Source organism: Coffea arabica, chromosome 10c (assembly GCF_036785885.1).
Source record: "Coffea arabica cultivar ET-39 chromosome 10c, Coffea Arabica ET-39 HiFi, whole genome shotgun sequence".
Lineage (NCBI taxonomy): Eukaryota > Viridiplantae > Streptophyta > Magnoliopsida > Gentianales > Rubiaceae > Coffea > Coffea arabica.
Window position 1 is genome coordinate 4,069,460 of NC_092329.1, and position 13,831 is coordinate 4,083,290.

General features: G+C 37.6%; 2 protein-coding genes across 2 annotated transcripts; both read left to right on the top strand.

Annotated features, from left to right (window-relative positions):
- LOC113713244 (uncharacterized) lies at window positions 1–2,782 on the top strand. The gene is made up of 2 exons (XM_027236926.2): window positions 1–281; window positions 1,800–2,782. The coding sequence occupies exons 1-2, from the start codon at window positions 29–31 to the stop codon at window positions 2,537–2,539; spliced, it is 993 nt and encodes a 330-aa protein (XP_027092727.2). The 5' UTR covers window positions 1–28; the 3' UTR covers window positions 2,540–2,782.
- A 5,947-nt stretch (window positions 2,783–8,729) lies between these two features.
- Window positions 8,730–10,684, top strand: LOC113713714 (probable galacturonosyltransferase-like 1). Its single transcript, XM_027237504.2, has one exon. The coding sequence runs from the start codon at window positions 9,049–9,051 to the stop codon at window positions 10,228–10,230; it is 1,182 nt and encodes a 393-aa protein (XP_027093305.1). The 5' UTR covers window positions 8,730–9,048; the 3' UTR covers window positions 10,231–10,684.
- The last annotated feature ends 3,147 nt before the right edge of the window (window positions 10,685–13,831 follow it).

The window sequence follows — 13,831 nt, forward strand, 5'->3', positions numbered from 1 at the left end:
TCATCACCGACTGTACTCGGCGACTAGAATGTTGCCACGTGGACAACGAAACCAGCTCTTTTCCGATGTCGTTTTGTTCGAAGGAAGCACGCGAGACGCGGCGCAACTACCCACCTCGAAGTTTCCATGTCTATACTCTTTCCCCATTTTGATTTTTCTTCGCATTTCGGACTACGGATTCCAATTTCCAGATCCCTCAGCTGTGCTCGGCAGAGCTGATCCTTCCAATTTTCAAGACCAGCGGGAGGAACAGCAAGGCCTCAGCTATTTCCCTTCAGCAGGTCTGTCATCTCCTTCCTCTTGCTTTGTCAAATTTCTGTCTAATCTGTGGTTGAATCTTTTTTATTTAGCTTGTTCACTTGTGTTCCTAAATGTGAATTTTTAATCTTTACCAGATCTTGTATTTTTGATTGTTAAATTAGTTGGTTTCTGTGTGAAAAGTCTTTGGGAATTTATTTTGATAGTGCTTAGGAATTAATTTTAGGTGCATTCACTTAGATGCAATTTTATATGTTTTCCCGCAATTTTTGCTTCCTTTTGATAAACTTAAACCCTGTTCCGATACTGGTAAAAATGTTTATTTACCTTATTTTGGCAAAAAGAAAAGATAAAAAGACAATCTTTTGATTAGGGATGGGTTGTTTACAGAATTATTGACATTTTCATATTAAATATTGAAAGAGAAGATATTCATAGAAGTTGATTTCCTGGAAATCTTACTTTAAAGTTGGTTTATGAAAGACTTTAAAGTTGGTTTATCAAAGAGAAGCTGTTTCTTCTTCTTCCTTCACTAATCTAAGTTTCTTCTTCTTCTACATGCGACTATATCAGTTTGATGATTAGATTGTTATCAATCATGTGCTATTGTTTAGTGCGGCATCAAGTGCCTCTTCTCTGATCGATATAGACATCTTCCACCTTCCATCGAGCATCCACTCTGCTCATCCTTTTTTCCCAGGGGCTAAAACAGAAGTATTGGCATACAATTTGCTCCACTCATTCTAAATCTCTGAGTCTTCAAACATTTTGTTCCATAACTTCTTCAAGAGTTATACATTATAGAAGTACTCATCATTCCATAAGAAAAGAATCAACACATGTCAAGTTGAGCTGTCTGTTCAAATACTTGCCTGAGGCAATGCACTGCATCCCACCATAACTGTCTATGGCTACCAGCATATCAAGAAGCCTAGCAACTCATGTTTGGTTTAAAATGCACCAGTGTCAAGCCTGAAGACATGGTATCCTTGTGCTGATTGTTGCTATTTGTTCAATCCGATGACTTTGCTTTCTGCCGTGATTGTCAATCACTATGCATTATATTAAGAGGCAATGTTAAGATCTTCTTTGAATTCAACCTAGAAGAGTTGGAGAGAGTTTGCTTATATGATTCTCTTAAGGTGTTGGGTGTGAAGAAGAGAAGGGACAAAAGAAGTTGATCTGAAGGAAATCGTGGTCCAAGAATTTCTACTCCAAGAATTTCTACACGAAGCCCTTCTCTTGTTCACTAAAAGAGGCAATGCACTCTTTGATTTCTGTATGTATGGAAGCTAAATAAAACCGTGAATATTTCTTTAATTTTGTACAAACATATGAAGACTTGTGGAAATAACCCTAGCTGTGATCCTTATCGAAGATGTATTAACAGCTCTTTTCAATGATCCTTGTGTTATATGTTTCTTTGTGATTGAATGAAGGCTTCTACATGTTTTTGTTATTTACTGGATTTATGACCTTTTTTTGTTTTTTTTTTTTTAAGTATAGTGGTTTTTAGAAAGGACTTTTGTATGATTTTGCAGGGCACTTTGAGAAGTCTAATAAGCTTAAAGAGATGGCAAGTGGGTTTGGGGAATCAACAAGTAGAGCACCTTTAAGTCCATTTTGCTCAGGGAATACTAGTAATAACAGTGGTGATGCGGGTAATTTTGAGTGTAACATTTGCTTTGACTTAGCTCAAGAGCCAATTATTACACTCTGTGGTCACCTCTTCTGCTGGCCTTGCCTTTACAAGTGGCTTCATATTCACTCTCTTTCAAAGGAATGCCCAGTTTGTAAGGCCCTCATAGAGGAGGAGAAGTTGGTTCCATTATATGGTCGCGGAAAGAGCTCAACAGATCCGAGGTCTAAGTCGATTCCCGGGGTGGAGATTCCCCATCGCCCTGCTGGACAACGACCCGAGACAGCTCCTCCTCCACCACCAGATAGTAATGCTTTTGCTCAGCATGGTTTTGGGTTCACTGGTGGGTTTGGCGGATTTGCTCCGATGGCAACTGCAAGATTTGGGAACTTTACCCTCTCTGCTGCATTTGGAGGTCTGATTCCATCATTATTCAACATCCAAGTGCATGGATTTCCTGATGCCAATATGTACGGGGCGGCTGGTGGTTTCCCATACGGTTTTAGTAACACATTCCATGGTGGACACATACATGGTTTCCCTCAACGCACAAGTCAGCAGCAACAGCAGGCAGATTTCACTTTGAAGTTGCTCAGTTTGATAATTGGCATTGCTGTTATCCTTGCTCTAATTTGGAGTTGAGGTAAATAGTCATAAGTCTTCAACATCCTGGAGTACCTAGGTTAAGCGTTTGTACTCTGTAATCTGTAAATTTGGTGGTGTAGTAGATGTGATATTTTCATTTTAATTTTTTTTTTTTTTTTGCACTTGTGTTGGTTGATAGAAATTGTATGGCAATTCTTGTTGCCATTGTTATCTCCTCGCCAATATGTTCGCCAGCTTCCAAGGCTCAATGATATAATTGTATCTGTTTGCACCCTTGTATTTCTCATGCTTACAGATAGAGCATAACACACAACAGTGTCATTTGTATGGTATACACTTTACCTTTTTTTTTCTTTGGCATAGTATCTATGTTTGCTCATATTACTTTTGCTTTTACTTGGAAGATGAGTACTTAGACATTAGAACTTTACAGATTGTTCAAACCAAGTAATTAGTTTGTCTCTTGCACTTCCCTCCCCTTGCATGCATAAAATTGTGAAAGCTCAAACAGAAGTTGTTGGAACATAAATGAAAATTTCCGTTAAATTCTTTTTCACTAATTATACCATGTTGGAAGAACGTCAATATATTATTTGCACCTTTTTTCTGAAGCCTGCATGTCCAAAAAGTTGAGGTTTTAGTGGAGCTTAGAACACCACTGTTTGCTCATACAGCTAACTATTATAGTTGCGTCGATTATGCAAATTTGAGAATGTTACTTGGATGAAGTTTTAAAAAACCTTGGAGCTTGTTTGCTGACATCACTTGGTAACTCTTAAAATAGGATTGTAATGAATATTGTGAATCAATATCATTTGGTTGAGCTTGAGCTTCACTGGTTTTGTTTGGTCTTAATTTTTCGTCTCTTTCAGTTATCTAAAATAGCGTTGCACTTGCCGGTGGTCTCTTGTTCACATGGGTCCTTTCACAAGCTTTTTCCATCCTTGGCAATAGAAATTGGTAGATTGCAACTAAAATGCAGAGTATACAAATCCTTCTTTTCTTATTTGCTTTTCTGATGATAAAGCATTTTCATGAAGCAAGATGAGGATGATTATTGTCGGAATCTATATTCTTTTCCAAATTCTAGTGGAATTATTGCAAGCTGTTAGTCCTTGTTCTCTTGTTGGGAAGGGATACAAGTTTCTACACAGAAGTGGCAGAGGAGGCTGTTGTGGTATCTTAGGTAGTGCATTTGCTAAGGAGTTCAGTATCTTAAGATTTCTCACTAAAAAGAGTGAAGGAGCATTGTACTGCAAGCTTTTGGTTGTTGTTTTGGTTCATTTTCTTATCAACATTGTGCTCGGGTTCATTAGATATAGCAAAGGAGTCTTTGTAGTTCTTAAACACCTTTTTCAAGTTCCTTTTGACTCAATAATGTAAGCACCCTTGCAGTAGTAAGCTGACATTCATGTAGTTCTTTAAATTTCTGGTTTATATCTGCCATTGGCTTCCTTATCCTCCCCATTCCCTGAATTGTCTAGAGATGCATGTAGAAGTCCATCGTGAATGATATGGTAGCAGTGATTTTTGGTTTTCCCTATTCTTCTTTTAACTCATGGACTGGCTCGTCTTGCTAAGATTGTAGTGTGTATGTGCGGTTCTGCTGCTTCATTGAGTGGTGGATAAGTCTTTAAATTTTGTTAAACAAGATTATCTTCATCTCAGTTTTTCGCCCATGGACCCATTTACCTTTTGGTCGAATTTGGAAGATTTCTTTTCTCCCCTCTCCAGCTGAAGTTCTGTTGCTCCAGCCATATATTCTTTACATTTCTTTTTGCTGAAAAGATTCTTGAAGAAGATAATTAGCATATGAGATCGGGCACCAGCCTTGCCTGTCTTGGAGCCATGACACCGGGAAACCATAGTGCTTGTTGTGCTTAAGCTTTTCTTTGATGTTGTTCGGTTCAGTTGTTTTTTCTGAGTAGAAACTTCCTTCAGTGCCTCAGAAACACTATTCTGTTACTAATCAAACCTTGGGAGGCTTATTACATCTCTCCGTCTAACTTTTGGCTGCTAGGTTGGTGTATGGCAGCCAAACTTACACCTTTAGGTATATCTCATTTTTCTAGTGCTTCTAAGAAAAAGTGGTAGATTTCGCTCTATTAATGGTGGGTTTGCACTTTTTTCTGAAGGTGCATTAGGTAAAGTATCCTGAACTTTGGAAATTTGAATTTGATACTTGAAATGTTTGATGAAGTCAATTCATAGGAGTTGCAGTACTATCTACTGTTGTTGGTCTCATTGTTGCATGAAATTGTTGGCGTAGGAAAGAGATTCTCTCGTGTAATACTGGGCCTAATCAAATGGGGCGTTTCATAAAATTGTGGTAATATCACATCTTACTCAAGGTGGTCCTGATATGGTTCATTTGTGTCTGCATAACGTGCCTTTTCAATGGCATTATTTGCTATTGGAAGTTGCCTTCCTAGAACATGATTTGCTTTTAAGGGTCCTTCTCCTAAAGTAGCATCAGGTGATTACTCGTACATTAGCTTCCTAGATGACCTCTCAGTTTGATTTTTGATCACCATAAAATCAGTAGAAACGCAAGGAAAGCGAGCCCAAGTTTGCTTGCACGCTCCTGTTGTGCTCTTGTAGATTAGTTCACTATAATTGTACTTCATTTTCACATCACATCTTGCTCCAGGTGGTCCACATTTCGGTTTATTTTTCTTAGTACCTTGCCTTCTCAATGTCATCATCCACCTTTAAAAGTTTGCTTGGGACAGCTGAAAAAGAAAGTTGCCTTTGCTGGAACATTAAATATCTTGTATCGCTCTAAAACAACACAAATTTCACATGTTACGAGTTCTTGAGATAATCTTCCTTTCGATTGTGTTTTACTCAAAAATCATAGGAAGTCTGACACCTAGTGGCAACTTGCGAGGGAAATTTACCTTAGATTGCTAGCAGGCTTCTGCTGTAATCTTGGTGCATGGACACAAAAATTTTAATTTGAAGAGATGCTACTGAGTTATCTGCTCAACCTAGTTTCCTGCCTGTTGTCTTCACTTATTTGTTTGTTTATTATTTTGGGTGAAAATCCAAAAGCCATGAGAGGCATCATGAGATAAATTAATAGGGAATTTTACCTTTTACTGGCATGTCATGAACAAGAAGCGCAGGGTCTGCCAAGTCTGGCATATATGTGGGCTATGAGCCTTGTCTTTTTTTTCTTAGATTCACGCAAGTTACAATCCAATGTTTAACTCTAATAATTAGGCATCGGCAGCCAATTTCCAACTCCAATTAGACATCAGGAAAACGCGGAACAGGAAAAAAAATTTACTACCAAGGAAGCAGGCGATGCAGTAGAACTCCAATTAGACATCAGGAAATCGTTGGTTGTCCTGTAGCTTCGAGGCAAGCATTCTGCTTAGATGTTCCCACGCGGAGTACTGAACGTAGAAAATTCTGAGAGTCCCTGTTTGATGACCATTGACTCCATGATGACTGCGTGTCTGCATACACAGAATGTGCTGGAAATTTTCATTTGCATGTAGCACAACTTTGACAATATAATAGCAAGGAAGGAAACAAGAATTTATCCCTCATGTGCCATGTTCAGATTCAGTTTCCTTCCCACTAAATGATTATCGACTTCCACACGCACTCCGTTGTGGTACTATGACGACCTCAAAGTATCCAAGTACGGGGTACTTTGACAAAGAAGAGGATGTTACAGCCTCGGCCTCACTGGATGTACAAGTTCCTAGAGAGCCTAGGCCACTAAGAGCCCGAATCATGTTCCCAATGCATAACCATATTTGTGACTTTTTATGGTACGTGACACAAGCATCATCTGAGTTTGGAAAAATTTTAGCTAATATGGGGTGGTGTGATTGTAGCATCTGATTCAATAGAAGGGAGGTGAGTCTTGACAAACGTCTCCTCTACTTCTTCGAATCTCAGTTTTAACTACTAGATCAAGATCTCATCGGCTAAGGTTTAATTTTTGAAATCCCAATTTTAATTACTAGATTAAAATCTCAATAATCAGACTCTAGGATGGGCGTTGACGATAGAGAGAGCCATTATGCAAAGCTAAGGAATGCAAATTTCAAAGCTTAATCTCCGAATTTCACAAAAGGAAAAAAAGAAAAAAAGGAAGAGGAGTGGGGACTATTATGTTCTTTGATTTCTACGTACATTCCTAGAATAGACTAGTGGTGGCAATGGACAAATAAATAGATTTATGATTGTCATTTAATACCAAATTATTGAGGATAACTGGTCCCCAAATAATAATAATAATACTGCAAAGGTCGTCCCCTCCTGTGCTAAGTTGGAAAAAAGTTGCAAGTCGCAGGTAGGTGCATTAGCATTAGTCAATAGAGAGCAGCAGTCTAGAAATGGACCCAAAGTAGAGGGATGAGGGAACTATCAAATATACTTGTGCAAATGCTTAGGCAGTTTCAATTTACTTACGTACTAATCCCCCCCAGCCCCCACCCAAAAAAAAAAAAAAATGTTGCCCAAAACAGGCTATCAAACTTATTGTAAAAGATTTGGGAATGCTTCAGATTTACAGATAATTTCTCTGATACAACTATTCGCTAAACTATTTATAATACTTGTTATTGAAGTAGCAGCAATGGTATGGTGGTTGTTATCTCCTACTCGACTTGGAGCTATGTCCAATCGATGTGTTGATGTCTCACAGTCGGTGAAAATTATGCTCCATCGAATTTGCTTTCTTACTCCAGCAAGTAAACGGGAAACCATGGCGAAATCCATTCTTGGACTGCAACCTATTACCCACCCTAAAATTCTCACTCGCACAATAATTAATGTTGAAAATAGACACTACTACTTTCTTTGAGTAGGAGGGATCCTAAAATGACATTGCAACTGTCAATTCCCCTGGTTTTTCCATATTTTACTCTGGGGTGTTGTTAGGTGCCTCCTCCTAATCTCATTTTAAAACTATGGTCATGTGTTCATCAAATACCATTGAGCATGCTTCCAAAATATAACATTGAGCATGAACTAACACAACTCATAGATTCGTTCTTCCTAACATAAGTTTCAGCACTTCGATTCCTGGTTTCATAGCAGATCTAGTTGAACTTTGCTATTATTCTCCAAGCTACCAAGTGTAATTACATAAAACAAATGGAAAGTTTTTTGGTTTCTTTTGCACAACATTTTGTTTGGCAAAATCTCCGTTTGGATTCGTCTATTTTTCAATAACTAAATTTTCAAGTACAATGCTAAAATAATACATAAGTAAAAATACCTAATCCATACAATATATCAAAAAATAACTCACAAATGTACAAAAAAATGAAAAAAAAATATAAATTCTACAACATCTTTCACCTATCACCACCACTACCCCCACCTACCACTGTCACCACTCCCTCCCTCTTTCTTTCTCCTCCTCCTTCTCCCTCTTCTCCTTCCCTCTTCCTCCTCCCCTCCCCTTCCTCGCCACCTCCCACCTCCTGATCTGGTCTTGACTAGATCGCGACAGCGAAAAGGGGAAGGAAGGTGCGAGATCAAGTGGATGGGGAGGGAAAGGGCAAGGGGTATCGAGGAAGGGAAAGAGGGGAGGAATAAGGAGAGGGAGAAGGAAGAGGTAGGAGGAGGAGGGAGGGGGTGGTGGCTGTGGTAATGACTGTGAGTAGTAGTGTTAATTTTTAAAAAGTACTTAATTTTAAAAGATATCCCAAAATGCATTTCAAAAATTCCTCCAAAAATATCAAAAAAAACATTTGCAGTAAAATATTTCAAAAATAATTAATCCAAACGGAGTCTATTTCATAAAGAAGATAGATTATTTCAGAATGCCATATTTATCACGGGCTTGGGCCTAGTATTCTTTCAAACTACACAAGTGTGTACCATGATGTGCCATTTTCAAAGAAGTGGACAATGGAAACTAGAATATACTAATCGCCAATCAGCCACAAAGCCAAGCGGCACAAAAGCATAAATGCATGAAAGATTAATTTGGTCCACCGCCCGTCACAACCTTAAAAGTTAAAAACTTTAGAGTTGGTATATTCGCGTTACAAATAAAACGATGCGCTAGCACTACCACTTTTCTTGCTTTTTTGTCAATGCAATTACCGCGCATATTATTTTTTTTTTTTTAAAAAAAAAAAAAACTTCTTCTCATCATTAAGTAGTAAAAGGAACGAGTAAAACTACTAGCACCTCCATGCAAAAAAAGGCGTATTTAGAATAAACTAAAGAAAAGTAGAAAAGTCTTCGAGTATAGGATGGGAACCCAGTCTGAATCCATCAACCGCTGCAGCCTCTGAAAATCTTTGACTTGGCTAATACTAGTTCCAGTTCTTCGGACTCTGCATCCTGCCCTGCCACCCGGCCAGCCATCCAGCCTTGTTCCCTTCCATTTTTTTTTTTATTGCAACCAATTACAAAACCGTGTCTCTCAACTCCAACTATTCTTCAAAAATAATCCAAACTTGACAACCTCATTAGTCCCCCTTCTCTTACCCTGTTCCGCTTATATCCATTTCTCTTCTCTTTGGAGTTTGGCCCCCCCCTCATTTCCTAATCCATCTAACTCCCAAATGAAGCCTCAACAACTCGCAATATTCCTTCTCTTCCTTCTTTGCGTATCTTTTCCCAGTACCAGTAGTATTACTCCTTCAACTTCTTCTCCACCTTCATCAATTCCACAACGATTCAGGGAAGCCCCCGAGTTCTACAACTCGCCAGAGTGTCCTTCAATCATCAGTAGTGATGAATTAGATGCCACCGACATCATCAGCATTGACAATAATATTAATAAGAATCGCAATGATGAAGATTCCACCTCGGCCAGCGATGGTGATGATGATGACGGTGATGTTGTTGAAGACCATAATTTCATCTGCTCCGATGATGCTGTCCACGTGGCCATGACCTTAGACGCCGCCTACATCCGCGGCTCACTGGCCGCCATCCTTTCCATCCTCCAACACTCGTCTTGTCCGCAGAACATCATCTTCCACTTTGTCACCTCTGCCTCATCCAATGCGTCTCTTCTAAGCACCACCGTTGCTTCCTCTTTCCCTTACCTCAAGTTCCAAGTCTACCGTTTTGCCGACGCGGCTGTGGCCGGGCTAATATCTACATCCATCCGTTCGGCCCTCGACTGCCCTCTTAACTATGCAAGAAGTTATTTAGCTAATCTTTTACCCCTTTGCGTCCGGAAAGTTGTGTACTTGGACTCGGACTTAGTCCTAGTCGATGACATTGCTAAATTGGCGTCCATCCCATTAGGTGATGATAAGGTCTTGGCAGCTCCTGAATATTGCAATGCTAACTTCACCTCATATTTCACCCCAACTTTGTGGTCCAACCCTTCTCTTTCTTTAACATTTGCCAACAGGAAAGCCTGCTATTTTAATACAGGAGTAATGGTGATTGATCTTGATCGGTGGAGAGCGGGGGATTACACAACCAAGATTGAAGAATGGATGGAACTGCAAAAAAGGATGAGGATATATGAATTGGGATCTTTGCCTCCCTTTTTGCTTGTTTTTGCTGGAAATATAGCTCCGGTTGATCATAGATGGAATCAGCATGGTCTAGGAGGTGATAACTTTCGAGGGCTTTGCAGGGATTTGCATCCGGGTCCGGTGAGTTTGTTGCATTGGAGTGGTAAAGGCAAGCCTTGGGCAAGATTGGATGCCAACCGGCCGTGTCCCTTGGATGCTCTCTGGGCACCTTATGATCTGTTAAAGACTCCATTCGCATTTGATTCTTGACAGAAGTGTCAAAATTGTGACTTAAAGGAGAAGCCATTGCAAGGAAAGCGCGTAGCTGAACATAAATGGCTGCAAGTGTACAGGCTTTTGCTGATGATCGAGTTCATCTGGGAAATACGATACCGTACCATCTTGTCGATGCTTCATCAATTAAAGTACTGTAGATAGGAAGGATGAATGGTTCGGGGCCGTTTTTGCTTTTCCTTTTTGGGTCTGTAAATTTTTTCAGGTCCTCGCCGTTCATCAAATTTTTTTATGTTTGTTGGAATACTACTAATAAAGATGCACTAAAGATGGGAATTGAAAAAGATGGTAGAAACTCTTTTCACTTTTTGGTGGTAGTAATTTGATTTCTTCTAATTAATAATATATTGCTGTTATGAATCTCGCAAGCGATCAAATGTACACTACGGAGATTACTTGTGAAAGAAATAACATGACTTCATTTGAATTTTTTTCTATTCTTTTTTTTTTTTTGGCTGAAATGTAGACGGATGGAGATGAACTCGCTTAGAATTGTAAAAGCCTACTAGAGCATTATGTTGAGGATTAAGCAATTAATTACAGTATGGATCCAATTTTTTTTTTATCTAATAGTAAATTCATCTAGTTTTACCAAAAAAGGAAAGGAAGAAAGTAAGTAAATTTGTCCTGTATCTTCTTGCAAAGATTTTTTTTTTTTTTTTTTTGGGGTGTTGAATTAGAAGAAGCAGTCTCTCCAGGAATGCAAAGCTGGAGCTGAAACTACTATTTAATAGCAGATGTCTTTCTTTCAATTCGCTTTTTCGTAATATTTAATTGCCACCAAATATCCTTCCAAAGGCAAAGGTATGAGATGACTTCAGAAGGAAGATTACATATAGGATCACTTAACAGCGCATAGGATTTGACTAAAATATATGGAAGAGGAAGACCAGCCGTTTCAATGTCTTTCATCTTTTTTTTTTTTTTTTTGTTTTCTATTCAATTTAATTCCATCCTTGTATGTAACTTAAAATAGGATCTTGCTGCAGATTGTGTCACTGTTTTGCCAGCTAAGGCATTGCCTCTCTATTGAAAAAAATAAATAAATGAAGAGAGAACACCAGAGTTTTATATTTGTACTAATAATGTATTAGTTGCTAAGGATTTGAGCCAATTGCAGCAAAATCGTATCCCCGGGTATAAGTATAAGACCCTTTTTTTTTTTTTTTGCCTTCTCTCTCTTCTTTTTCAATTATGGTTTGAAAATTATACGCTACCATTAGTGATGTTTGCTTTTAATTAGTAGTAGTTATATTTGTTGATTCCAATAATTTCATTATTGAACTAGGGCCTTGTTTGGCAGACAAGTTTTTTGTCAAGTTTGTCTGTTACAAGTTTTTTAAATACTTTATTAGTTACATTAATCTCAAAAAAAATTTCAAAATTTTTAAACTATACACTTCAAAATATTAAAAAATTTACACACTTCAAAATTTTTTTTAAAAATATCTACAGTAAACTAAAGTAAAATTTTAGATAAACACCTAAAAAACTCACTTATCAAAACGAGATCATCCCAGACTACACGTTGTTGTCCTCCACTTTTCTTCTTTTATCCAAAGTCGTCACTTTGACGCTAAATCACGTAGTAACCCTCTATTCCATCTCAAAAAAAAAAAGAAAAAGAAAAACCCTATTCAATTATTTGTTTGCTTTTGAGCCAATCTTGTAGATCTCTTGTATTTCCACGGGAATAAAAGCCGAGTTTTTTGCCAAAATAACACTCTTATTAAAAAATATTCTCAATGTGATTCATTTTCAATTTTTATTACCATAATGATATTATTGTTCCCATCTAGTTATCCTGATTGCCATGTAGGATAACAAGAAAGGAAAGTTCTAATCCAGTTTATAGTTTTCAACATTAACTAAAATTTTAATTTTTTATTATAGAGGCACAAGAAGATTGCATAACTTTTATAATTTCCTTATAATTATCTAAAATAAAATTTACCATTATTGACCTTACTATTATTGGTCTCTGAATTTTTTTAAATGTATCAAACCTATTGCATATATTTTTTCAAAAAATAATTTTAAAAATACAAAAATTGCAACGAAAATTGTAAGCAATTACAAAAATTTCAAGGTTATCATATTTGTTTATGTTATCCTTCCTACTCTTTGAAAAGATGAGAATAATCTTCATCTACCTTAAAATTATCAACTTGCGAAACATATTTTTTAGATGCTGTTAATATAAAAATTGGCTTCTTAGATTATGTTTGACAAGGGAAAGATAACGAAAGAAAAAATGTGGGAAGGTTTATAGAGAAAATTGGAGAAGATATTAGATGAGAAAGAGAAATAGAGGACGTCTTTATCTTTATCCTCGCACATATGCAGTTTAAGTGGCAAAAAAGGATCACAAAAGTAATAAATTTTAAAATTAAGTTACTTTGGGAATATATTTTGGAAGAAGAGTTATTTTGACAATAAACTCAATAAAAGCCTACATCTCTTCCTTTTTAGCATAATTAGTAGTTCATTTTATTCGATGAGGAAGACCATACACTAGTCTAAATATTGCACATCGACTCTTCAACTTCCATCCACTAGTCTAGATGCATTGTTACAGTTTTGTGTTTGGATTGTACCTTATTTACATATATTAATTTAATTGCATCATCAACACTTTTTTAATTATCTTTTTATCTTCATATACATTATATTAAAAAAGTGCTACAGTATTTTTTTTTTAAAAAAAAATATCCCAAATAATCTCCTATCCAAACACAAAGGTATGCCGGATTTTCAAAGATTGGCAACACCTTGGAAATCTGATAAATTTGGAAATGAAAATAATCAAAACAATTAGTACATTCTACTTATTAGGCAAAATAAACACAACTAGACTGACAAGCTCCATGAGATTTGGATTTGGGGCAGGGACGGTCATCTGCACGGTTAAGGGCCAAGATTTGTCCTCAAAATTTTGTGCGGCTGAGATTACACCATGTAACTCGATTTCCGCGCTAAGTATGGGGCCCACCACTATCTGTTCTGAAAATACATCCTGTGAAAAAAAAGTTACATCGTGTTTAACCAATGTTACGCGCAGTGCAAAATGAGGACAACCGGCACAAACGGTTGCACCTGCAACCGTTTGTGCCCCGTATCCATGAGATTTTTCATTCCAAGACAAAATAAGCAAATGATAGACTAGTGTAGCACATTAAATTTGATGGTACAAAAATGAGTTGCGTAACAATTTCAAAGTCATCTTAATTGCTACTTACACACGTCCACCTAGTTTGATAGTACACCGAAGTAATTGTCCATTCGGATTGATTGACTCCTCTGTCCAGGAAATTGGCTACCGTACACCAACCAAATGGGAAAGCGATGCTTGCTACTCATAGGAGCTGTAGTGTCCAAAACGAGGGAAAAACGCGAGTTCGTCGGTGGCGCGAGGAAGGAGCAAAGAAGGATCCATGGCCTCTTCGAATTCCCAGTAACCAACATTAATTACCTTTCCTGAGGTTTTGACCATTTCACTGAGAGTGAAATCTCTCGAGATTTTAAAGTTTACACCTACTTACTTCTTCTCCTGTGCACCTAAAATGACAAATGCAAT